This window comes from Lichenostomus cassidix, chromosome 12, assembly GCF_008360975.1.
Source record: "Lichenostomus cassidix isolate B80296 chromosome 12, HeHo_3.0, whole genome shotgun sequence".
Taxonomy (NCBI): Eukaryota; Metazoa; Chordata; class Aves; order Passeriformes; family Meliphagidae; genus Lichenostomus; species Lichenostomus cassidix.
In genome coordinates this window covers 14,653,061-14,678,855 of record NC_139493.1, presented here as the reverse complement: position 1 = coordinate 14,678,855, position 25,795 = coordinate 14,653,061, and the positions used below count along the sequence as shown (strand labels likewise).

Genomic DNA, 25,795 nt, shown 5'->3' with positions numbered 1-25,795 from the left:
CTGCCCCACTGGGCGGGGCGCGGCCCGGCCCGGCCCCTCGCACCGGGGATTGGCCGCCCGGCGCTGCCGCCGCGGGTCGGGCAGCGCGGCGGAGCGTCCCGGCCGTGCGCGGTGCCCCGTGGCTGCGGCGTCCGGCGGGGCCATGGCGGCGCTGGGCTCGGCGGTGCTGCGGAGGGGCGGCGGCGCGGCCCCCCGGCTCCTCGCCGTGGCCGTGTCCTGCCAGAGCTGCCGGCACAAAGCCACCGGGGACGGCGGGCACGGGCACGGGCATCCCCGGGAGCAGCACCCAGCGGTCCCCGGCAGAGCCGGCAGCCAGCCCGTCCCGGCCGAGGGCGCCGACACCAAGACCTACCTGTGGGCCAGGTACCACGAGATGAAGAAGCTGGTCTACGGTAAGGGGGCTGCCACGTACTGCGGGGCCGGCCTTTCGGTTCTTTTTTTTGCTCTTCTTTCTCCTCTTTGCATTTCGGTGCCTTTCCCCGCCCGCAGCCCTGGGGATGTGCCCGGGCTGTGCAGCTGCCGGGTTAGGAGCCTTTCTCCCCGGCGATGCCATCCACAGCTTCCATCGCTCGCGGCTCTCTGGGATGGTTTTATTTCGCGAAATCTGGTCTTGATCTTCCTCTCCCCGTCTTGGGCTTCCTTCCGTGCCGATTCCGCGGTTGGTTTCGGCATTTCAGGACATGCAGGGTATATGGGACTCATCACAGCTGGTCTCTTTATCGTGGCCATTGTCATGGTAAATGGTCTGAATGAAGGGTTTGTTGCCTTTTTCTCCAGTTTGCCGTTGGTTGGCATACTAAATCACGGTTGGACTAAGACAAATAGATAGGAATGCTGAGTGAAGGGGTGACGAGTCCAACTCGCCCCTGGCACAAGGGTAAGCCTGGAGAAGACTGATGCTGCAGCTCCTAGGATGTGTCCTGGTCCTGAGCTCAGTTTGTGTTCCACATGTGAAACACCTTTTGCTCATGAGTGCGTGTGTGTTTTTGCTACTCCTACCAAGACGTTACCTGGCTCTGTCTGGTACTTTGAAATCTTGCCAAGCGAGAAGAAAACTCAGACTGCTCGCCAAATCTGTCTCTGTGTAAAACGGTATTGTGGTCTTTTTGGCAGCAGCAGACCACCACTGCATTAAACTCTCCTAAAAATAGCTTTAATGGCATGAGGACAGGGAACTTTTTCCTGATGGTTTCTTGATTGTTGGAATGCTGAAGGTAGGCACTGTGGAGAGCTAGGAAGTGTGAGTCTGTGCCTGGTGTTAAAGAATTCTCCCTTAGCTTTTGTTTACCTAAGGGCTTCGATAAGGACAGCAGCCAGCTATAGGCATCTGGAAGAACCCTCTGCCTGTTCTGAGATTAGCAAGGTCTGTCATTCCTTCCTCCTCCACCTTCCAGTGCACTGGAGTTGATATAAAGTCTCCAGTCTGTCATTATGCACAAATGTAAAGGAATTGGCTGCTGATCCATTAGGTGCTCGGCCTGCTGCACTCCAGGATGTGAGCTCCTTTCCCAGTGCTGTTGAAGGCACTACAGGGTGCTGGCAGAGGACTTTGTTAATACTCTTCTCCAACATCGAGTTGTGGTTTTAGCCCCACTGCTTGAAAGACATTCCAACTTGCAATGCTTGTATTGCTGTTTGGACACTGATATCCTTAAAGGCATTTTTTTTTTCTTTTCCACAATGGAATTGAAATAAAAAATGCAGATGTGTGTTAATAGGCTGTGTCATGGTCTCTTGGCAAAATGCTCAGTTTACTGTGTGATAAATTGTGAAGTTGGTGTTCACGTAACTGTTGGGATGCAAGAGATACAGTTATTGAGGTGGAGAAGTAATCAGCAGGAGTAAATGCTAAATGAAATCAGGTGAAGTAGCACAGGTGTTGCAGAGCAGACTCTTCACAAACCTCCAGGTGGCCATCAGATATATTGAATAAGAAGGCCCTCCTTCGTTTAAAAAACAGCTCCCCAGACTAAAAGTTCAAGACTGTGCTGTTATTCAAGTCTCCTCAGGAAGAGACGGAATTAGTCCACATTGGTTTGAATTGTTGCTTTGATGACTAAACAGTTGTGCAAAATGTGGCAGCAGTCTGTTCCTTCGTGCTTGATTTCTAACTCCGATGTGAAGGTGAATGTTTGTGCTTGGCTTCTCAGTACTCTTAAGCATTGAGTTGGGGCAGACTTGGAGTTGAGCAAGACTTGCTGTTTTCTGATCTGATAAATGCTAAGGAAGGCTGATAAGCTCCCTCAGTAAGCTTTGAAGCCTTGCATTCTAGGAAACCTCCAATCCTGACATAAGGGGAACTGCCAAGCCAGTGAGGCTTTGGCTGTAAGCAAGTGTTTGTTTTTTCTCAGGTGTTGAAAATGTGTAAATATGGCTGCACTAACTCAGCTTTCCTTAAGGAACCTTTACAATATCTGCGAACTTATTGTCTCTGCATGACAAGCTTGGGCATGGTTAAACGTGAAAATAGCCAGAAGTGGAAGAGTGACCAGTTATGTAAACTTTGCAATTCTGCTTTCTTGGATATAACCCATTTTTTCTTGTGAAGAACCCTTATAGCATTTCTCTAGTGCCTTTGTATATTTTAAAAATGTAATTTTGGAATGAAATTATGTTTTTAATATTGCTTTTAATTAATGTAGATTCCATTGGCAGGAAATCCCAAAATATTTAGGCATAATGGCATAAATTCAAGGTCTTCTAACATGGTTCTTCTGAAATTAAATGGTCTTTAGATATTTTTCCCTTCCTACCCTATTGGTAGGAGCATCTACTTTGGCTGGTGGGAGTGCTTTACAGGAAATGGCACAAAACAACACTTCGAAAGGATAAAGGGGTACTTGGAAGGAGGAAAACTGGCAGTTTGTCTTTAGAAAGCAACTCAGTGTGAACAAGGGAAACTTTTTGATTCCTGAAGAACATGGAGAATGATGGCCATCTGCTTCTCTGTATCCTTTTTTTCCCTGCTTGTCTTACAAAGCAATTAGTACAGATGTCCGCTGTGTTTGACCTCAGGGGGTACAAAGGGTGTGAGAAATGGGGGTGAGTTGCCTTGTTTATGTATTATTCTTCACTAACATACTGGATCTGAGGCGGAGAGAGCAGGAGCGTTTCCTGCAGGATGCTGTTGGCACCTCGGGAACTCAGAAAAGTGGGAGACGTGCTTGGCACCTCCTGCCCAGAACGCTTTTCACATCAGAAGGAGCCATATGGTGTCTCTAGTGGTTGCTCACAGTTAATTACCTGCTTTTGTTTCCATTTCTGCTCTCCTGTTAGGGATTAACTGTAATTGCTTTCTGACAATGAAGGTTATTGCCTGAGAAGACACACCTGTGCTCTCGTGAAGAAACTCTGATTAAAGCAGCTGTCCAGGTTCTCACAGGTGTAAAATGAAGGAGATGTGTTTACTTGGCATTTTTACCCAGGTGTAAGAGATGCACGAGATCAAACCGCCTTTCTTGTGGTCTGCCTCTGTTGCTGAATTTCATGTGCCATGGACATGCAGACACTTCCCTAAAAACCGTCGAAGTTGCAAACCAGAGCAAATTGTGCAAGTAGGCAGATTCCTGGGGCTGCATCCAGTGCAAGAGTGGCTTTTTTTTCCACACCGTCCTCAGATGTGCTCATGCCGCTTCTCCCTTAGATCATACTTCCTGGGTGAAGTGCTGAGTAGGCAGTGACTAACTGTGATATTGTCTGCTTTTCCAGTTAGGACCCAGATAAAGAGTAGTTGGAATTATTATTCTTTTTTAATAACCAAAACTGGTTTTCATTCTGTTTTGTGCGGTTGTTTAATTTGTCTTATCTGTCCAGCAATCTCTTACGGTGTCTTGGCAGAGGAAAAGCACAAGCTATCGTTCCTGAAAAATAGCATCTTCATGAGCTTCTGGTGGGTGTCTGTTTGTTTTCATTTGACAATTGCCAGGAAATCTGAGACAAAGATCCCTGGCAGATTACGTGCCGAACATCAGAGCAGCAGCGCCCAAGCCTGCAGCCCAGAACTTGATTAAGCACTCAGGATTGGTAACCACCCAGGTGGTTATCTTTAACAAACTAACAAACAAACCACCACAAAAAAGCCAACCAAACCCAAAAACAAACACACAAACCAAGCTTCTTGAAATCTGGCTCAGTAAGCCTCACGTGTGTTTGGGCTCTTGTATTGAAACTGATTTTGTATGTGCTCCCAGGTTGTGTATTTTCTCTGCTGTAGTTGGAACCTGCATGGGAACTCCATGAGTTTAAGGACACCTGCTGCTCTGTTGAGGAGGGTCCTGCAAAAGGACAGCCTCAGAGCTTTGCTCCTTCCTAGGAAAGCAGTGACTTTGAAATTACTGTAAATTAAAGATGTAGGATGATGGGGTGGACAGAGCAGGTGTGTAATAGGAAACACAGCAAGGAGATGTGTGGTGCTTGAGGAAGCATAGGGAACACTTATGAGGCAGTGAGTATAAATCATTTTGGCTGGTGTGTGCATCTTTTTTCAGCCCTTATGAGGTAAGAGAGAACATGCTGTGTGAGTGACAAAATGTGGGTGGGGAGAAAATGACCTGGGCAAGAGGTGGTCACAGAACAGCAGACAGGCTCTGTACATTTGAGGCTGGCAGGGAGGAGCATTACTTCACTCAGTGGGTCAAAATGTAGTTCATAAATCATGCTGTGGCACAGTAACTGCTTATGCTTTGGATCACAGATAGGACTTGCTTGATGAAGCTCAGACTACCCTCTCCTTGTTACAAAATCCTACTGCTCCCTTAATTTTTCCTGATGGTATTTTTGCAGAAGTTGTGGCTGGCATGTGTGGTTGAATCTAGAAGATTCTCTTGTCTTCTGTGAAAAGAGAGGTGGGGTTTAGGTATTAGTATTTTGTGGTACTCTCAGACTATCAAAATGTGTTATCCTGAATCTGTTAGCAAAAATGGAATGTTGGAATAGCTTGACCTCTGTGTAGGGACATTGTAACAGCAAGTTGGGTGCAATTGTTGTAAAAAGAAAAAGGTGCTTTAATAGAAGAGGAAAGCCCTGCACATTTCCCCTGAGATGTGATTAAGGTTGTGTCATCATGTTCCTTGTGAGAAAGAAAAATAACACCCAGCAAATCCCAGTGTATGCTTAGAAAAAGGTCTTTCCACAAGTTGACTGTCGGTGAGGACAGGAAGTTGAGCTCTGTTTGTTTATGATGCAAAGAGCATTTATGATGCAAGGATGAAAGTTTTGATCATCTGAATCCTATTAACATTTCCTATCTTTTAAAATCTCAGTGGAAAGTACTTGGATTGCATCTGCTCTCCTGAGCCTCTTCCAGGAACTTTGCCACCAGCAGAGCACTGACAGAGAGCTTTTGTTCCAGATGTGTAGCCAGTAAGTCAGCGCTCCTGCCTTAACATTCTGCTTTGTTTTCTAGTGGTTCCTCTCCAGATGATCTGGTGAATTGCATTTGAAGGCCAAATGGAAGTTAGTTAGGAGAGAGGGATGGGTACGTTTTGTAACACAGCCATTTTTCTCCCCTGAAAAATAAACATTTTGAAATATTAGAATCATGTTTCTTTGGCTACCTCTCTGAATTAGTGGTCATAAATATACTTAAGACTTTAACCTAAATTCTGTTATAATTCCAGAGAAATTCTTTATTGGGAAGGGCTGGTATCTCTTTGTAATAATGTATTTTTTTTGTCCTTGACTCACATGGAACTTGGTTTTATAGCGAGGGTGCACTAAAGAACCAGCACAGGAGTTTGTGCTAAAAGCCAAAAGTTAAGGAAGGAAAAGAAAAAAATCTTACCCACTGATGCTGAGTAGGATCTGGAAAATGCATGCAGTTTTTCTATCATTTAAAGAGAAAATTACCAGTTTTTGAGGAGGGAGGAAATGTCTCCTTCCCCTCTATCCCCCAGCGCAGTTGTGACCAGGCAATCTACTCCAGGGAACTATTTTTATTGCTCTTTCTTGCAATGGACAGTTCTCATGGAGTGGGAAGCCTGTGGGAAGATCTGTTCTTGCCTCTCCCATCGGAGTGGAGCGAAAGCTCTCCTCTCTGGACTAGCTCTGGAAAGAGATAAATGTGCAGGTAGTTTAGCTTCTTGGTCACTTAACCCCATTTTCTCTGGGGTGGGCTGGAGAGCAAAGTGCTATTCCCAAGCATCTTGAACAGTAACCCTGGTTTGCAGTGACAAACCACATGCAAGGACCGAGCTGTTTCCACAGCTGGTTATCAGAGGAAAGCAGATAACTTGTTGCTATCAGCATTGCATGCTCCAGGAGCATAACTTAGTGTGAGAGGAGTTTTTTCATATGTTGGTGTTTGTACAAAACCTTGTTGTATCCTTCCCATTAATAAAAAAAATTTAAGTGTCTTAATGATACTTGCAGGATTTCTCTGTGAAGTCTTGTTGCCTCTGTGAGAAATGAAAAATACCAAAATGCAAACCTCAAAATTTCTGATTTGGAGTAATCTAGATTTTTCGAAGAGGAGAGTTAGCCTATTTGCTTGTGCAAGTTCTAAGTGAGGGGTGTGTGTTTTTCTGGTGATATATCACAGCTACCTTTCACATTGAAGCTTGCAGAAACTGCAGCTGCTCTGAGAAAGAAATTTGACACTTCAAAACCTCGGGTCTGTTTTGCTTCATGTAGGCCAGACCAGGGGACATTGTTTTGCAGCTTCCTGGCACAAAAGGTCAGTCTTACTGTGCAGATGGATGGGGAGAGCATTATCTCCAGGTGCAGCCAGAGGTTTCACAGTGTGTTTTTTCACGGGGAGATGATTTAACAGCAGCAGCCTTCAACAGCAGCTCTGTGCTCCTTTGCTGCTCCTGTGTGGTATTTCCAGCTGCTGTCAGGTCCAGAACAAAAGTCTAAACTTCAGTGATCTTCTGAGTTTCTCTAACCTCTCTCCTTTCCCTTCTCTTAGATCTCCTTCCACCAGGAGTCTGCAATCTCCTCAACCCGGCCGCAATTTACGCTAACAATGAGATCAGCTTGGGAGATGTGGAGATCTATGGCTTTGACTACGATTACACATTAGCACAGTATTCGAATTTACTGCACTCCATGATTTTCAACACTGCCAGAGACATCCTAATAGAACAATTCAAGGTAATGAGGTGCTGAGAATTTCCACTCAATTAAGTTTCCTTCTGTCTTTGCAACGCCCCAGACATGCTTGTGCAGGCGTTGTGCCCATGTGTCAATTACTTGGTTTATTGAGATAAATTTAATGTTTCACAATCTTTGATTGCAGAATTAATTGCCTTTGAGATAATTTAATATGATGTACATTCCTGAGGTTTTATAAATGTGGAGTGGGAGCCTTAGTCTAGAAAAGCTCTGGTCAGTTATACTCAACTGTGGAAATAATGCTTACAGAATTCCTGGTTGGAGGTGCACATGGTGGGTAAACACAGACCATGGACCAACACTGAAGCTGTGCAGGACTTGGCATGTGCTGATTGGTGGGATGATAACCTAGAGCATGTCCCTGTTTGCAATGGGTGACTGGTCTTTGCGTTTTTTCTCGTCGTGTCTTTCTGTTTAGAGTGGTTCTGCACTGCTAGTCTATGCAAAATACATGCATTGAGTGGAGCTTACAAGAAGTGTCCCCACTGCTTTAGTGAATCTGATGCTTTTTCACTGCTGTCCCTTACATGAGCAGAACTAGTTTTGGGTATTCTGATCCTTTGTCTTACTCAATTCGTGCACTTTGTTGAAGGGGCAGAATTAGGCAGGACTAAATGAGCTCAACAGGTTGAAAGGATTTTGTTGATTATCCAGTGCTTATGCTTTAATGATGTTGCTGATTGTCTTCCCAGTATCCAGAAGGGCTTGGGAAGTATGACTACATTCCAGGGTTTGCCATACGTGGACTTCACTATGATGTGCAAAAGGTAAGCTGTACAAAGTTCACTCTCCTGGGCTTTGCCTTCCACTGTTATGTGTTTAGTGGAAATACTTTGTCATTGCTTGCAGTAACATCTATCACCAAATTACCAGTGAGTCTGTGTGGCTGTGCTTTTCATTGTGTGGGTTCTTCCCAAAGGAAAGATGTCTGTTGTGCCAGCCTGGCCTCCAGCAGAACGGGACATTCTAGTAAAGGCCTCTGGTAAACAGCCTTGCCAATTTAAAAGTCAGTTCATTCCACTGGCTAATTAATAGAAAACTGCGCTTGTTTGTGTGGTCAAATCTGTCTTTCAGGAAGTTTAAACAACAAAACTCAATCCTGCATCTACAAGTATTTGCCAGGAGCAGAGGCATAATGTCTTTCTCTAATAATAGAAATGACTTGTCAGGAGAATGCTTTAGGAAGCCTTCCCCACCCCCCACCCCGAATAATAGGACTGCCTGGAATAAGATCCAAGCTACTTGAGATGCATGCTTCTTAGGAACAGAGGCAAGCCAAGTGCAGGCATTAGCTTTAACCCTTTTCAGTGCTTTGGACCGGTTCCCTGAAAGCCTGATGCCCAGTGATGTCATGCTGGCTGCTGAAGCCAGGCAGTCAGGTGGGAGCACAGCAGAGAAAGTTGCTTCACTGTAGTAACTTTCTCTTATGTTGAGTTTGAGCAAATTAAGGGAAGCAGGCAGTCAAGCTAGAATGTGTGTGCTGTTCTCCAGCAGGAGGGGAAAAAGAGAATGAAGGAAAAAACTATATTTTCTGTGTCTTTTGTCCTAACTGTGGTGAGCATGGCAGCAGACCACTCATGCCTCTGGCCTTACAAAGCAAGAAGAAGGTCTGTGGGAAACTGAAGGTTCTTTCTCTGTTTAAATCTTTGGCTGGTATATCTGAGAAACACAGGCAAGTGGCCTGGCCAAGCAAAGCACCCTTTGAGTGAGTAGAAAGTAGAGAATTCTCTTTTCTCAGGATCAGGATTTGCAAAACACACAGAAATCTGGGTTGTGCCTGTTTAAGTAAAACTTTCAGCATATTTGCCTGCACTCCTCAGAGATTACTGGAAGGTCTGCCCACAGTGTAACAAGATGCACCGATATCCTAATGAAAGAAGTTTGATGCTGGGTTCCTTATGCAAGCTGCAGAGTGACGTGGGTTTAATGTGGGGCTGCTTTCCATGCCCTAGGACTTGTGTTACAGCTTCAAAATGATGGATGGAGAAGAAAGATGACTCATGATTAGGGGAGTCTGATACCAAAAATGCAAAGAAAGTTCTAATGTTACCAGCCTGGTGTGCTCCTGACTATCTTTGCTTCAATGTCTGCTGGGTAGAGGAAAGCTCTTGTGTGAAGAAAATGACTGGGCGCAGCTGTGCCCTAAACTAAAACTTGCCCATTTAGTCCTGCTTAAGACAAATGTGGGGAGAAATAGATTTCTTGTGCACACAAAGCTCCTTTGGAATCTGTATGTTCGTGGAGGGGAGATAAGAATAGATTTTCTGGAGTCACAGAAACATTGTTGTCCTTGTTTTTCAACTGCATCCCTGTCTACAAACCGAATGTAGCAGACTTTGGCTCACGAAAAGATGGTCTTTTGCCAGAGAGACCAATAAAAAGTCACAGTGTGAATAAATGTGTCTAAAAGTAGCTGGAGAGTAAGTGCTGCCTAAAGAACTTTATTTTCTAAATATAATTTGTGTGGAACTCTTATAAGGTTTCAGTGTAAATTTTAATAGTAACCCAATTCTAACAGGAAGTATTTATCCCTTATCACAGAGTCTTCTCATGAAGATCGATGCTTTCCATTATGTCCAGCTGGGGACGGCATATAGGTCTGTCAGTTCTGAAAATCCTTTTCTAAATACTTATATATGCAAAGGTGGATTTCTACATCTCTGTGTATGTTCATGGCATATGTTGTTCTGTTTTTTTTCCTGAGCAGAGCACAGTCTTGTCTGGCTCATCCTGTTTGCGCTTGCTTCAAGTGCTTACCTGGCATATAATTGCAGGGAGTCATTTTTTTCTCAAGCATTTCAAGCCAAGTGTGGGTGGGAGGACCTGGAGCTTTTTGTAGTGGTTAATAGCACATCTGGTCACGTACACTTCGTGGTGTCTGAGCTGCAGCATGGCTGGGTTAACACCTGGGAGCAAACAGTGCCACTAGGAAAGGGCTCCTCTGGATGTGGTTCACATGTGGGCCTGTCTTCTCCAGGCAAGAATGTATCCCAGCAGTGCTCTGCTATGCCTTGGAGTGGGTCTGGATGTGCAAATTAAATCTTAAAGCAACACAGACATGCCAATAAAGTAATAGTGCATCAGAATCTGGGCTCACTTTGAGGTCTAGGATGTCCTATTTTTCCTTTAACTCTCCAAGAAGAGCTGGGTGTGCTTTGGAATAAGAAGCTGAAACAGTGCATAGTGATTTTTTTTCTTCAAAGAGTTGTGAGACTGGAGACTGACAAAACACCTTGCCCCAAAGAGGAGTGGGGTTGGTGTGTAATGAGTAATAATTAATAGGTATCAGTAGTAAAGCTCCCTTAAATCCTATGCGGTATTTCCTGAGCATGGAAGCCCATGTGTTTTTTTCCCTTGATCTCTGCCCTTTTGCTGTTAAGCTTCAGTTACAGTAAACACTCTAAGAATATTAAAAAGGGAGTTTCATAATCAGAGAGAATTGGCTTCTTTGAGTGCCAGCTTGTGGGGTGAGGGGAACAGGGGTTTGTACTGCCCCATATTTTACTTCAGCTTCATAAAGAGATTTTGAGTGAAAATACATTTAAATTTTTTTTCCCTAATGTCTTTTTGTAACTGTCTTTCTTGGGGTGTCCTTCTAAACTCTGCTTTGCTTTTGAGCACAACTGAGGCAACAGTTAACTTCTTAGAGGCTGTATCATAACTGAGTAGAAAAGGAGAAAGGGAAAGTTGCTGACTGCTTGAGCAAACTGTCATCAAAATTGTGCAAGAGGCAAAACCTGCAGCAGTCAGATAACCTGGTGTTCATAAACCACACAGCTCAGTCATACCCTTGGTTTTGGTGTTTTGGGGAAAAAACAGCCTGCTTTTTTGAACAGTCTTAGTGAAGAATTTGTTCTGGTTAGGAAAATTGAGTGAGAAGGAAACCCATTTTCAGCAAGGCCTTTCCCAATACCTTTTCATTAAAGGTGATATACCTCTTGGAAGCAACATCTCCAAACCAAGTTAGTTACCCAGTGCTGCCCACGTTAGGTTGTGGGGCTGATTTGGTGGGGCAGTCCTGTCAGCAAATTGACAGCAGACAGAGAGAAGCCTCTGGCTGGACTCTGCTGGAATGTGGATAAAGCCCCTCAATTAACTTGTAGGAGCAAACAAGGTATCTGAAGAATGTCTTGGGAAAGATTTTATGTGAATCTTTAGAGCTGTCAGGCTCTCTGCCTGTCTCTTTTGGGCAAGAGGAATTTGTGCAGTTCAGAAAAGAGTCTGTTTTCCCTATCCTGTTTTTTTTTTTTTTTTTAGCACTGTGCAGACTGGGGAATATTGACAAACTGTTGTTTTGTGTCTAGAGGGCTCAAACCGGTGCCTGATGAAGAGGTGATCGAGCTCTACGGTGGTACACAGCACATCCCTCTGTACCAGATGAGTGATTTCTATGGCAAGGTATTGTAAGCCCTTGGCTGCTGGGATGCAACAGCAGCTCTTTGAGCAGCTTGGCAAACAGAGGGAATTGTATGTACATGTAAATGACTGCAGCCTCCCTTGGAAGGGCTCGGTCCCTAGTGAGCTGCAGTGTATGTTTTTGTTCTAGTGGGAATATGCCCCAGAGGTTATTTAGCAGTTTAGCATCTCAAAGACATCTGCAAAGCATTTCTAAATACCAGGGCTATTGGCCTAGAGCTGAATGGCTTTGAAGACTGATAGGGAGATGTTCCCTGCTTGTTCCTTGGCCAAGTCGAGCTCCCAAGCTACCGGGGCAGCCTGCAGTGCTCGTGTTTGCATTGAGCTGTGCGGGAGGGGGTCTGTGTGTGTAGCAGTAGGGTGCTTGCAGTGCCTTTCTCTCTTTGGTTTTGGGTAGGGCTTTTTTCCCTTCATGTAAAAGATCCCCTTCCACGCTCCTTAGGAAGTGCCCAGGGGTTATTATTCATAGGGTTGGCATCCATGAGTGGAGGGGTAGTGGAGTACTGACATTCTGTCTGTAGAAGCTGTAGAAATCCTTTCGTTGCCTGAACTAGAGGAAGTTAGGAGAGATTTTTCTTTCTTGAGTGTCTCATGTGGTGCAGTGGCCAAGTGGGACCATTCACATCCCTTCTCCCAGAGCTGCTTTTGTTTCTTGCCTTAGTTCCATTGCCTTAGGGGAAGCTGGAAGGAGAAGGGCACACTTCCTCTGGTTATACCCCTGTGAGTCTGCTGTGTGAAGTCTCCAGCGAGGTCACTTCTTGATTTTTCTCTTTCTCTCTTGGGAACAATTAATCTGAGTAGTTGCTTTCTGGATAAGTATATACTCTGTTTATAGCTCAACGATGTTTCCAGCTTTGAAATAGGACATTTCTCTTAAAATTTGGTATCTCTCTGTAAACTGCTCTCAACTGGCTTCCTGCTGTGCAACGCTCCTTGCTCCTGCCAAACTTGAGATGATTTCACCTTTCTTTTTAAATAATTGTAAACATGAAACCTGCTTCAAATTGTGGCCTTCTGTAAGTCAAGATGCTCATGCTGAGGTGCCTTTCTGTGCTGCTTTGTACATACTAGGTGCTTTTTTTTTTCCTGTAGTTGATATAGAAAAATTTGATATAACATCTGGCCACAGAGGTAGGGATATCAGCTTATTCTTTGTGAAGAGGTGAATTTCCTCTCCTAGTAATGTAATAGACTCCATGAACTAATAGGTAGATCCCAAAGAGAACAAAAATATTTATAACTAATGGTATTTGCATCCAGCAATTTCTCCTCAACCTGTGCTACTAAGTGGGACATATTTTCCCAGATTAGTGAGAAAGATGAAAATGGGTTGAGATGACTGCTGTGAGCAAGTGCAGTGAACTGGTGTGGAGTGAGCCTTTAAGTAGGGCTTAGTCCGCCATGCTGATGTTTTTTGTGGGCAACAGGAAGGTTCCTAACAGGCAACAAGAGAAGTGGGACTGATACGGATGAAGTGTGTAAATATTCTCCCTTAAGGGTTTTCCTGATTCTCTGTTAGGAGGAGTGTCTGGACAGCTGCCAGCATCCCAGCACCTGCAGTAGGTGGGCACAGAATTTGCCCAGGGTTAGACACTGCAGCTGATGTGGCTTTACATGTGATGGCCTCTAATGGAGAACTCATGGCTGTTGTAGAAAAAGCATATTCTGAAAGTACAGTACAATTTTCATCATGACTTCTTTCACAATGCCTGCCTAAGGATGTCAAGGCCACTAAAGCAAATTAGGAGAGGTTGGACTTGCCTTGCAGGAAAATGGCCCAAGGCACAAAAATGATATCAGAGTTGACAAGGTAAATCTTTGCTGTTAACACTGAACATTTACCTGTCTCTTCTATACTTAAGGTATTGAAAGGTAGGACAGGTCATTGCTCTGCTGTGCTCTGCTAAATCCCATACCTAGTTATTTTAGTAGGAACTGCCTGTCTTTGTCCCTCTTGCTTCTTTCCCAGAATCTCTGAACAGGAGAAAAAGGTGAAGGATATTTTCAGGAACTTTTGGTTTTGCTAGTGGGAGAAATATTCCCTTAGCAACCAGACATCAAAATGGACAGAAGTGTTGGAAGGATTCAGTGAGTATCCGTAAGCAGCACCACTGTGTGTGGTGTGGCATCCTTTGTGTTCTTTTCTGCTGTAGGTGAAATTGTCCTATGCTGGATGGATGGAAATTCTATAACCCTCAGCATACCAACATAGCTTTTGATTGTAGCATTTTTTGGTAATACACCTCAGGCAAAATGCTGTTTGTCCTTTGCCCTTTCAACCCCAATTTGTGTTGCCCCAATATTGCCTTTAGATGGGCTGCAAAGAGGGCTGGTCTTGTGCCACCCTTACGTGACCAGACTAAATGGGATATGTTCTGTTGTTACATCCTGGCGTGACAGAGCCACCCATTTGTCATTAGGCAGCAGGTGCCCTGCCAGCTTCCACCATCTGCACCTTCTGTGGTCTTCTGGATGCTGCTTTCTTGTCTGTCTTTCACACAGCTCTAATAAATGCTTTCTGAAGTGGGCCAGTATTATCCTACAGCATTGCAACTTTGCAGCTGTCAGTCCTGGATTGCTCAAAGCTCATGCACTGGCATGATGTGACTGGACTGCCAGGGCACTGCTGGTGACCAGGTTCATGGAGAGGTCTGTGTGCTTCCCAGATTGCTTTCCTTATGTGGGACCTTAGTAACTCTGTCCCTGTCTAATTTGGAACTGTACTGAGAAGATGAAAAAATTGATCCCAGTTTCATCTTGCCAGTGAGACTTACTGTAGTCCTCTGCACAGGTGGCACATACAGAATAAACAAAGTTTATTTTATTGGAAGGCATGTCTGGAGCCAGAGTTGGCTCTTGGCCTGCCGATGGGTTTGTAATTGATAGACAATAACAATAGCAAATGTGTGAGAACTGCAACTTTGCCTAATGCAAGGGGAGTTACTCCTTGGTCAGGATTTAATTGTCCATTTATTTTCATTTGACTGCTGGGTGGGCTGGAGTTCTTTTTCCTCTGGGTTTTCTGTAGTGACAGGCATTGACAAATGACTTATTGGAGTGATTTTTACACTGCCTTGTGAAACCTCACTGGAATGTGGTTTGAGCAGTGTTGGTGCCCTGTATCCAGTGTCACAGCCTTGTTTAGATGAGCAATGGGTCTTCAGCAAGGCCCTTGTCTGCTGCTGTAGGTGTCTGTTGGCACCTGTATTAATGCCAAGAGTCGAGGTGGGAAGCAGAGGGCCTGGGGTGGAAATAAAAATGTCTGGGACTAACTCCTTGCTTCCTTCATCTTCACCCTGTGGTATTAATGATGCTGGATTTGTTTAATTATCTATGTGAAGAGGAAGCCTCTCTCTCATCAAGTGTTAATGCACTAGGTTAGTGTTTTGGTTGACACTAACTGGCTGAGTGGCTGGGACTTCCCACACTAGTGTTTTTCTTTTTGTTAGCCTGGAATATATTCCAGATGATACTGTGTGGCAGGAGTTTGTTGGCTTCGCTATTTTTTTTCCTCAGTATTTTTGGTTAATTGTGTCCCTTTCCTTTCTTGCTTTCCAGGGTCCATCACTTAAGCAGTTTATGGATATTTTTTCTCTTCCTGAAATGACACTGCTCTCTTCAGTCATTGATTACTTCATCACTCATGGCATTGAGTTTGACCAGGTGCATCTTTACAAGGACATATCTGTAAGTGAACTGTCTGCTGCCCCTCAGCTCACACCACGTCAGAGCTGTGAGCTCTGCAGCACCCAAACCCAAGGGGCTGGCAGTGAGCAGCCTGACATGACAGCTCTGTTGCCCCTTTAGATCAAAGCGTTACCAGGGAATATATAAAGCTGTGTTTTCAGAACATGTTTGGGTTCTGTTTGTACTACAGAGCTGGTGTTGCTGTACATTATCTCGTGCAGCAGTGCCTAGGCTGCTTAGGCTGAAGGTCCTTTCATGGGAAATATGGTACAAAGCCTGTGTAAATGTTTTCTGGTTCTGCACACTTTTAAACTAGTTTTCCTTAGTATCTAATTTTTCGAAGAGGCTTGGTCTGACTTGTGTACCAAACAGTTTACTTTTTACAGTGATTGTTGTAAAACACCTATCCTTGCCTGCTCTGAGAATCCTCTAAGGATTCTTGCAGCTGCAGAGCAGTCTGATCCTTTGGGGATGTTTTCCAGTGGGTGACTATCTTTCATGTGTCGTTTACTCCAAGGTGTTAAGTGGCACTTGAAAGGTCTGTATGGGATTATCAATGTTGTTGGGGAGGCTGTTTGACTTCTCAGTTAATGCTGTAGGCAAGATGTAAGTGCTTGAGATTGCTGCTCTGGGTGACTTATGCTGACAGACAATACATTTTCCTTATTGCATTCCTTTTTCAGTGGAAAAGGGTTTTTTATTTGTACTTTGTGGGAATCTTAGGCTCACCCACTGTTCACTTCTGTGAGGGAAATGGGGCTCCACAGGGAAATGGAGCTCCATGTCTGTGCTGCTGTGTTGTGATAAGGATCCACCTGTCAGCTGTGCGTCCTGACCTTCTGTTGGTGCTTGATAGGAATATCTGGCACATTTCCCACAAGACCTTAACATGTTTCGAGGGTGTTGGATGTTGGTTTTGCTCCTGGGTGGGGAATGGGAAGAGGGGATACAGCTGACTCCTGAGGCCTTTTGTTGAGAGTATCTTCTGAACCTTCTTTTGAGATCAAAATGGACATGTTCCTAATTGAGATCTTGTGAGCAGGGGGATGGTTGCCACAGCCTGATACATGCTCAACACAGGGCACCTGCTGTGGTCCAGCCCTCAGACCCCTGAGTGCTAATCCTGGCTTTGTCCTTTTGGTGGAGAATGTGGTCATCCCTGAGGAACAGCTGAAGTAGGCAAAGAAGAGAGCTATGACAGAAAATCTGTGGCAATGCCTGAAATCTGTACTGAAACGAGGGACCATCTTGTGTTCTCACCAGAAGAGTTCTTGCTTTTTTCCTGTACGATGAGAATAAACAAACATTTTTGCAAAATTTATCCCTATGCAGTGCCCAAGTTCAAGTGCAAAGAAATGCTTTGTGAACGTGAGCACAGAGATCCCTGTGTGCTTGTAGGCAGGTGTCCCAGAGGACTTGCATAGCCCAGCTGTTAGTACAGCACTGGCTTAACCTGACACCCTTCTGTAACTCCTGGTGGTAATGCTGATGCAGCCTGTGTGTTTGGGAGCAGGTTAAGTGCTACAGGCACTGCACCGAGTCAAAAGGGCAGACCCTGGGATATGGCAAAGGCTGAAGCTGACATGTAATCCCAGTAGTTCTGTCACACCAGTTTGGTCACTTCATATTTGAGTAAGAATATACAATTTACCCTGCATCCCTTTGGGCGTGTTTTTCTGAGCCCTGTTTGACACCTACCAAGGCTCCAAGATTTTACCTGCAGAAACATTATAGTTTTCCTTTTTCTTTCTTCTTCTTCTTCTTTTTTTTTTTTTGTTTATTTGTGGGGGTTTTTTGGTGGGTTTTTCTGGGGTTTTTTTTGGGGTTTTTTGGGGGTTTTTTTTGTTTGGGTGTTTTTTGTTTTGTTTTGTTTTTTGGAGGGCAGGGGTATAGGGAAAGAGCACACTGAAATCTTCTCTGCAAAGGTAGTTTTGACACAAATCCAAAGTTTTGCTTGCTTTTAGTGACAGTGCTGGTTAGGAGAAAGTTGTTTTCTTGTTAGAGCTTCTGCTCTCTGTTCAGATTCTTTCCAATAAAGCAGTGAGGTGTGACCTCTGTCTTTTTGCCATTCAAATCCACATGGTGGAAAGAAGCTTCTAAAACTTAATTTTGAAGTGGTAATGCCTCTGCCTTCATCATCCTTATTTAAGTTGTAAATTGTGGTTCTCTCCAGCTCTGAAGGAAATGATTTTTTGGGGTCATGAGGAGGTTTCCCCAGCACACTGCCACGAGGCCAGGTGACTGTGTGGCAAGTGTCACTGTAGTGATGTCAGTGGTGAGTGTGGGACTCAGCCTGAAAAGGCAACTCATGAACGGGCACACACATTGTGACAGGGATTTAAGGGTTTTGGGGAAAGGCAGCATTTGTTTACCTGTGTAAATTGTCAGGGATGAAAACAGTGCTGTTAAAACAAGCACTTGCATGTGCGAGCACAGCAAACTGTGTTCTGCTCTGGAAATGATTTTGTATGTCTGGTATATCTTGCTGGATGGAAGAATTGGGCAGAATCTCAGTTGGGTGTGTCCAAAAATGTGTTGTATCTTGGCTTCTGGCCTGGAAAATAGAGGATATTTGGATGCCCTTAACAACATCTGTTTTAACTTGCTTCCCTCCCAGCTGTGTTTTGTGCCACCCTCCTGGTGGGAGTTTCTGCTCTGCCTGTGCACATTGGCCACCAGGGCTACGAGCTGTGGCCCTCCTTGGCTTGTGAGGAGCACCTTGGAATCACAGATGCTCTCCTCTGCTGCTGTTCACCTTGGCCACACTCCTATCCTTTGGGTCACACTTGCCAGAGCTTCCACAGTCATAAGGAGGAAGAAAAGCCACCTAATGTCTGAGGCAGTATAGTTTTGGGACAGTAAATGATTTTGGAGCTGCACAGTCCTTATTGCCTTGGAACCAGTGTGTTAACATGCTAGTTTCCAAGAGCAGGAAGGAACTTGTGCTTCACAGATAAGTTTTGAGGTTTTTCCCTTTATACTGCATAAGCTGAGGCAGCTACTGTGTTCTTTCAGCATCTTGGTGAGCCTTGCTGGGCAAGCTCTGCTGCTTAGCATTGATGGAGCTTTTGTTCGTTCAGCAAGGAGGGGATATATCATTACTGCCTTGGTCCCTCAGTGGTGGCAGTAGATTTGCATGCTGGGAAACAGGAATGTCATGTGTAAAACTGACACTTTTATCCCCTGCTCTTTTCTTTAGGATGCAATTAGAGATGTTCATGTGAAAGGAGTGATGTACAAATGGATTGAAAAAGATATGGGTGAGTTAAATAGAGCTCTTGTGCCAAATTCACTTGTCACTTCCTCAATCTTTCTCTTTGGATAGGATTGATGGGGATCAGTAAGGCCACTTACTCATGTGACCATGAGTGGCCAAGGTCACCATGGTGGTTCCTTACCTGCCTGCCTAAGGTGGATCTAACTCAGACTTTTTGCATCCTTAGTGCTACAGGGGCTTGGTTTGGTTTGTGGAAATGTGGTCATGACTTATGCCCAAGTGTTTTGATTGGTGCTGTGTGCTTCATTCTGATACAGAACGGTATATTCTGCATGGGGATGAAATCTACGCTGTGCTAAACCGACTGGTGAACCACAAGAAGAAACTGTTCCTCATCACAAACAGTCCCTTTAGCTTTGTGTGAGTACTGTTACTGCACATCAGTGGGTCACCATAGCACAGCAGGAGCTGTGCAGGGCTCTCCCTCCTCTGAGCACTTGGGAGTTGTATGAGACAGGGTTTTGTGGCAGTAGTCAGGAGAGCTCTCTGGGGACTGCTTATGGTGGATGTTGCACCCACAGCGTTTATATCACTTTGTTAAGAAGTCACAAGGCTGTGGCTGGCCACAACATTACAGAGCTGACACTTTCTATTGCCTCAAGCAGTGTTTGCTGCATCACAGATTTCCCTGGGCTTCCAGTGGTGCTGAAGAAAGTGTGTGACAGCTTGAAACAAAGCACAGCAACAATATTTTGTGCAATGAGACAGCCTTGGGGGTGTTCACAAGTCTGTTTTCTTCTTTGTGACTGAAATGAGAGTGAATTTAGGACATACTGTTGTAAAGGTGCAGTGTTGGGTGAAAAAAGAGTACTGGGTCTGTTAATTTTTCTGTTCCTTTGCCCTTAGGGACAAAGGAATGAAACACATGGTTGGCAAGAACTGGCGAGACTTATTCGACATGGTCATTGTGCAAGCAGACAAGCCCAACTTCTTCACTGACCGGCGGAAGTACGTGTCTGGGGCAGTCCTGCCTGCGGCTTGGGGCTCCCTGCCTGCAGGGGACTGCTCCTTTGGCCTGCCAGAAAGCAGTGGTTTGCTAAGCATAGTCTAGCTCCAGGAGCTGTTCAGCCTTCCACTGTCCTCTCAGATACTCTCGGAGAGGGCAAGAATTGACCATTCTGGGAATAAGTGGATAGAATGTGTTGAGCCAAGCAGAAAAATGTTTCTAAAATTGGCATGAGAGCTGGCCATTTCTGGTCCTGAGAGTGTGACAAAATCTTTCCTTTTCCTGTTCTCCAAAGCAAGTATCTGTGTGGTTTGGTTTTGGAGTCTTGTTTAGTTACTGGATACATGCTGTTTGGGAACTGGCAGCTCTGGAAGCCTTTGTATGTGGCAGCTGGGTTTTGTGGTCAGTTAGGAGCTACCAAGGGACTAGTTGATAGACAGGCTGCTGTCCTTACTTTGCTCTTTGGATTCTTTGCTTTGGGAGCTTGTGTCTGCTTTGTTGGGGGATTGGTCTGTTCTTTCCTTTGTATGTATTTTCCTCCTGCATTTCCCAGGCCATTGGCATATGCTGGACTAAACCTATGGAATGGCTGATAAGCTGTGCTGGCTGCCTGGTGCCTAAGATCCCACTCATGGAGTGGGGAAGGTCATGACAAGCCCTCAGGAGAAACAGGAGACAGCTTGGTTACCTGCTGAAATCAGCATGGGGACTGCTTCCCATTGTCTCTGCAGACTTGCTTTATCCTATTAAATGCCCATTCCATGGTCTCTGTTGGGCTGGGGCATAGCCAGCTTGGAACAGCACACAAAGTGTTGCATGGCAAAGCCTTCTTGGCCTTGGCATTTCAGAGGGAGTCATTATGATTATTTTCCTCCTCTTTGTATGTGAAAAGCAAGAAGAGTTGTTAGGGATTTTGGCATGAAATGGTTACAATCAATGGAAGCATTTTGAAAAGATATTTCCCTTTCACGCTTTCTCTTCCCCTGAGAAAAGAGTGCAGAAGGCCCAGAAGGTCACTTAGAACTCATGTAGAGCTTTTATTTTAAGTTGTTACATAGGTAAACAAGTTTTGTGATTCAAATGTTCTTGTTGCTGGGTAGCAATCACCAAAAATCAAAAGAAGTTGACATCTCCCTCTGTTTTTTCCCAGACCTTTTCGAAAACTGGATGATAAAGGCTCACTGCAGTGGGACAAAATAAACCAGCTGGAGAAGGGAAAGATCTACAAAGAGGTAAAGGGAGTGGGTGCAGAAGGGGTGTGAAGCAGGAGTTTGAAATGGTGGGGACTTACAGCACACCTGCAGTTTTGGAAATCACTGGAAAAACAGGACAGTCTGCTTGGTCAGGGTGAGGGGAAATGATGGGTTCTGCTTTAGGACACTTGTTCATGTTTGGTATTTGGAAAGTGAAACACAGAAGTCCTTGAAAAGAGCACCTGTGTAGGTAGAGGGAGTTTGTAAGAAGGCACACTGGGCTCTGGACTGGCTGTGGGCAGTGGGAGATGCCCTCTGTCCCCATGAGCTCTTGCTGGCCTGGGAGGACACTGTCCCCCAGAGTGCTTTCAGCATGGGCTTGGCACTAGGCATGGGGGGACTGGGATAAGTAGGAAAAGGCAGAGCAGGGCCAGGTAATTCAGGGTGTGGGGTGCTTGCCTTTCTCCCCAAGGGAACCTGTGCTGAGTTACCTCTGCCAGGCTGGGTTTTCCCTGCTGCTGCCCTGTTTGTGTGAGATGGGGTGGTAGGGAAACATCCTCTGGATGTGTAGGAGGGGCCAGTGAATGTCCCCTGCTCCCATGTACAATGAAACCTTCACCCTGGGACCTCTGCTCTGACATTGTCCAGCATGGCCAATTGTGCACTTTTCCCTCGGCTCTTCTGATGTCCTGGTCCTGAAACTCTTGTCCTGGAGGGGCTCCCAAGAGTGTGGTAGTTAAGGCTAAGGAGGCACAGCTCTCTGAAACCTGTTGTGCATGCAAAAACCTTCCACACCTCACTCCAAATTGTTCTCCATAAGGTTGGAAAAGGTGGACTTGTGGAGAAGGGCATAGAGAAACAAGGGTGATCAAATAGGGTACAAAGCCTGGCTCCTGACTCTCCCCTTCCAGAACAACCAGCATGTCTGAAGATGAGCTGCTGCTCTGGTGAATTTGCTGCCCTGGGTGTTGTCCTTGCAGCTGGTCTGTCCCCTGAGACAAGTTGCCTCTGGCTTTAGGACGGTCTGTTCTTGGTTATTTGAGCTGTCCAATCCCACGGGAAAAAACTGTTAGTGAGACTGCGGTCAAGTAGCTGGGACCTGACCTGTGGTAGCAAAGCAGGTCATGTCCTTGAGTAGTGCTGTTGGGAAGCCTCTGGCTGGTGGGTCTGCCAAAATGCTGGGCTAGTGTCCCATCTGCCAAGAGCTAGGAGCTGGGAACATGCAAGAAGAGCTCATTCCCAGTGGGTTAACAGCTCCCTCAGGAGAAAAGGCACACCTCAGCCATGGAGTTTATTGCTGAATTAATTCCTGCTCTTAAGCTACCTACATCTTGTGCCCACAGGTTGCTCACCCACGTGACTGGTGCACTGAGGAAGGGAAAAGATGAGGGACGAAGGAGGGGTGGGTAGGATTTTGGGCTCCTCTCCACTTCTCCCTCGCCATGATGTTTATCTGACTGCATTAAGATTGTTGTCCAGCTGTGGTTCTTGGGATGTGACAGAGTATGTATCCTGGTTGTAGCCCACCCTGTCTCCAGGATTTTTGGTTTCTTGGAGTGGCTTCTTCCCGGCATGTGTCAGTGGCCATGGACGTTGCTATGCTGGTGGTGTTGCCAGAGGCCTCTGAGCTATTCCTGTCCCCTGAAGCATGGCTGGATGGTAGTTTTTTTTTGCTGTGGGTATCTCATGAATGGGACCTCAGGGATTGGTGTTTTGTCCTGGGGACTGGAAGGTTGAAGTGAGGCTCTCTAGTCCCTGGGTTCTGACAGAGGTGGTGTTTTCTGTATGTGTCAAGTTTGTACTCCCATCCCTCCCCAGTCTGTGATCTCGGGGAAGGGAGGATAGGATCTGAAGGTCTCAGAACAGCTCTGTGGCTCTGTGGATCTCCAAGCACAAGTTTCCTGGCCGTCAGGTCCATTGCTGTTTGAGGTGACTGGAGCACAGCAGAGGGCTGTCCTCCTTCCAAGGCTGTGGTCCATTCCCCTGCTCTGCCAGTGGCTTCCTGAGCAGCAGCAATGTTGTGTTCAAGAAGTGCAGAGGCCTGGCCACTCCTGTGTTTTTGTGCTGTTAAGGGAAGTCTGCTCAGCTCCAGGGATGCTGCAGCAAGAGAAGGCCCAGCATCCTGGTTCTGGGCAGCCTTAGCTGTGCATGCAGCAAGCTGCCAGTGGCTGCTGTGAGCACTGCCTTGTGTTTGGGGGTTTTCTGGCCAGGCTGGTACTGCTGCATGGGGGTGCTGGTTCTCTCCTGCCACTGGAGACTGGCTAGAGGGATTGCTGCTGAATGGCTCATGGGTTTGCACTGACTGCTTGTGATGGTCTGTTGGCATTGATGGGGCCTTTTGCTTTCCCTAGCGGGTTTTGTTTTCATGACTCATGTGGAAAACTTGTGTGGAGACGGAAGGGTAGTCCCTGAAATACCTTCTCTGTGTGTATGGATGTTTGGAAAGCCTTGAAAGCTGCTTGCTGCTGTGCTTTAGCTGGTGTTTTGGCATTTGGTTTGCTTTACTCAGCTGTGAATCTGTGCAGGCTGCCTGGTTCTTTGGCTTAGTTATACAATTCCTGTGGACATGTGGGTGTTGTTAATCTTTGGGGTTGGGATGGTGGTCAGTGATGTAGAACATCTCCTGACTGCAAAACCCATGCCTGGTGGTGCTCACCTTACCTCTGGTGCATCCTGTGAGGTGAAATCATTATCACCTGCGAACAACTACTTCTAAACCTGGAACACCTGGGGTTCTTTCTGCCCATCCTCAGGCTTTTCTAATTTAGGTGTCTTGGCCTCTACACTGCCTCCTTTTGTTGCCGTTTTAGACCATGTTGTCTTCTTGACTTGCTGTGCCCTAGACCACAGAATTTCCCCTGAATTCCTTTTTTGCAAAAACTCTTTGGAAGAGTTTTTGTCTTTTTCTGTAGCCTTAGAAAAGCTGAGGGATGTACAGAGGGTTGTCACATGGGAAGAAAGTGAAGTGGGGAAGGACAGAAACCTCTGGGTGTAGATGGTGGGGCAGAGAGAGCAGGTTGACATTCCACAGAGTGCTCACATATTCATGTGGTAAGGTGGCCTGTACACACCTTTCACTCTGTGCTCCTGTCACTTGCAGGGCAACCTCTTTGATTTCCTGCGGCTGACGGGCTGGCGTGGATCCAAAGTGCTCTACTTTGGTGACCATCTGTACAGCGACCTTGCGGTGAGTGAAATGTCTCTGCTCTCCAGTGAGTTGGGAGCAATCCCACGTGGCTGCAGCTGGGCTGGAGATAAGGCAGGGCCTGCTCTGAGTGCTCAGGGCTGGACTGGGCTGAGTGTCCCCCCCCACAGGACACACAGGCTTCCCCACTGCTGTCAGACAGAGGCAAGCACTGGAGAAAAGGCTCCTGAAGTACTTTCTGTGGGTAAAATCTGTGAATTTGAGAGCAGTTTGTGTGGTTCCACCTTTTTGGGTGCTTCATGCTCCTGGTCTCCAGGAGATTGGTTGTTACTGGCACAGGCCATGGATGGCTGTCCCCTGAGAATCCAAAATGGGAACAAACCCACTCTTCTAGGAACCAGGGTTGTGTTTGGCTTTCAGTCTTTATGTTGAATTCTTGGTTGTTTTTCCACCCTGACCTCCAGGACCTCATGCTGCGTCATGGCTGGAGGACTGGAGCCATCGTTCCTGAACTGGAGACAGAGATCCGGATCATAAACACAGAGCAGTACATGCACTCCCTGACCTGGCAGCAGGCTCTGACAGGGCTGCTGGAGAGAATGCAGGTAAACAGCTCCTGGCTGAGCAGGACAGGTTATATGGCACCTTCTGAGTCTGAATTTTGAGTTTAGCATGGGAATGAGGGGATGTACCATCTTGCCATCTGTTCTCAAAGATATCTCATCCTCCTCCTGGTGCAGTGGGCTCTAGGTTTGTGAGTGGAAATTGCAGAGAGCTGAGGTGTGGCCTGCAGGACTGATGGATGTGGTGTCTTCTACTGCTGTCTTTGCAGATGTATCAGGATGCAGAGTCAAAGCAAGTATTGCTGGAGTGGATGAAGGAACGGCAGGAGATCAGGTGAGCATTAGTCCCCTCTCACTTGTGAGGCCTCTCAGAGGCTCCCAGTCCTGCACTGGGTCTATTTTGTAACCTGCTTTGGGAGCAATGGTGCTGCAGCTATTGGACTCTGGTCCTGCCTGGTGTTATTTGCCTCTGGGTGGGGGGCATGCAGCAGTGCAGTCCTGCAGCCTGCAAGGCTGGACTGGTTTGAAGGCAGGGTGGGGAGGGGGAGTGCTGGGAGGGGTTGGTGGGCTGTCTCCTCCTGCAGCTCCTGGCATTGCCCATAACAGGTAGAGTAAGAGTGCACTGAATATTTATCAGTCTCACTATGCAGGGGCTGGCCTGCATTACAGCCTGGGCAAAGGTTACTTGGGGTGGCCCAGGGCTAAGGGAGTGGGCAGAACCTGTGACCACAGTTTTATCTACAGCGCACCATCTCTTTCTTCTCAGGTCTCTGACAAAGAACCTGTTCAACCCCCAGTTTGGAAGCATCTTCCGCACCTTCCACAACCCCACGTACTTCTCCCGCCGGCTGGTGCGGTTCTCTGATATCTACATGGCTTCCATCAGCTGCCTGCTGAACTACGACGTGAATTTCACCTTCTACCCCCGGCGCACACCCCTGCAGCACGAGGCTCCGCTCTGGATGGATCAGCTCTGCACGGGCTGCATGAAAACTCCCTTCCTGGAGGAGATGGTGCACATCCGGTGAAGGGCAGGTACTGCAGGTAGCAGCAGCACAGCCAGGGCTGGAGCGGGGCCGGTCAGCTTGGCCGGCAGCACCTCTGTCTACCACTAAAGGGCGTTTGACACTTGCGTATGTGTGTAGATGGTGTGTTTATTTTCTCCCTTCACTGGCTCCATCCCTTTCCCTGAAGTGCTTTGCAGGCTGGACAGAGGATGGGTGCTTGTGCAGGGAGTCCTCTCTAGAAGTAGGTGAAATGAGGGCCAGTGCTGGTGGTGGGACACTGCCACTCCTTGCTCTGTGCCCAGACAGGTGCTTTAAGGCACAGATCTCCACTTCTCCAGTGCTTGGTGAGTGCAACCCACGGGAGGTGTGACAAGGTGTGTCAGGTCTATAGCTGCCCTCATAGCCTGGGACTGCAGCTTGAGTAACTCTGCAGATGGACAGGGAGGGT

General features: G+C 46.4%; 1 protein-coding gene across 2 annotated transcripts; it reads left to right on the top strand.

Moving 5' to 3' along the window:
- The first annotated feature begins 48 nt into the window (after positions 1–48).
- NT5DC2 (5'-nucleotidase domain containing 2) lies at positions 49–25,472 on the top strand. Of its 2 annotated transcripts, none has more exons than XM_085072848.1 (14): positions 49–392; positions 6,908–7,092; positions 7,806–7,880; positions 9,655–9,710; positions 11,418–11,511; positions 15,088–15,216; positions 18,416–18,476; positions 18,751–18,853; positions 19,340–19,441; positions 20,590–20,671; positions 23,733–23,819; positions 24,242–24,382; positions 24,610–24,674; positions 25,107–25,472. In XM_085072848.1, the coding sequence occupies exons 1-14, from the start codon at positions 143–145 to the stop codon at positions 25,366–25,368; spliced, it is 1,692 nt and encodes a 563-aa protein (XP_084928974.1). In that variant the 5' UTR covers positions 49–142; the 3' UTR covers positions 25,369–25,472. The 2 variants fall into 2 exon arrangements, with proteins under 2 accessions (XP_084928974.1, XP_084928975.1); XM_085072849.1 differs by lacking the exon at positions 49–392 and adding an exon at positions 5,458–5,476.
- The last annotated feature ends 323 nt before the right edge of the window (positions 25,473–25,795 follow it).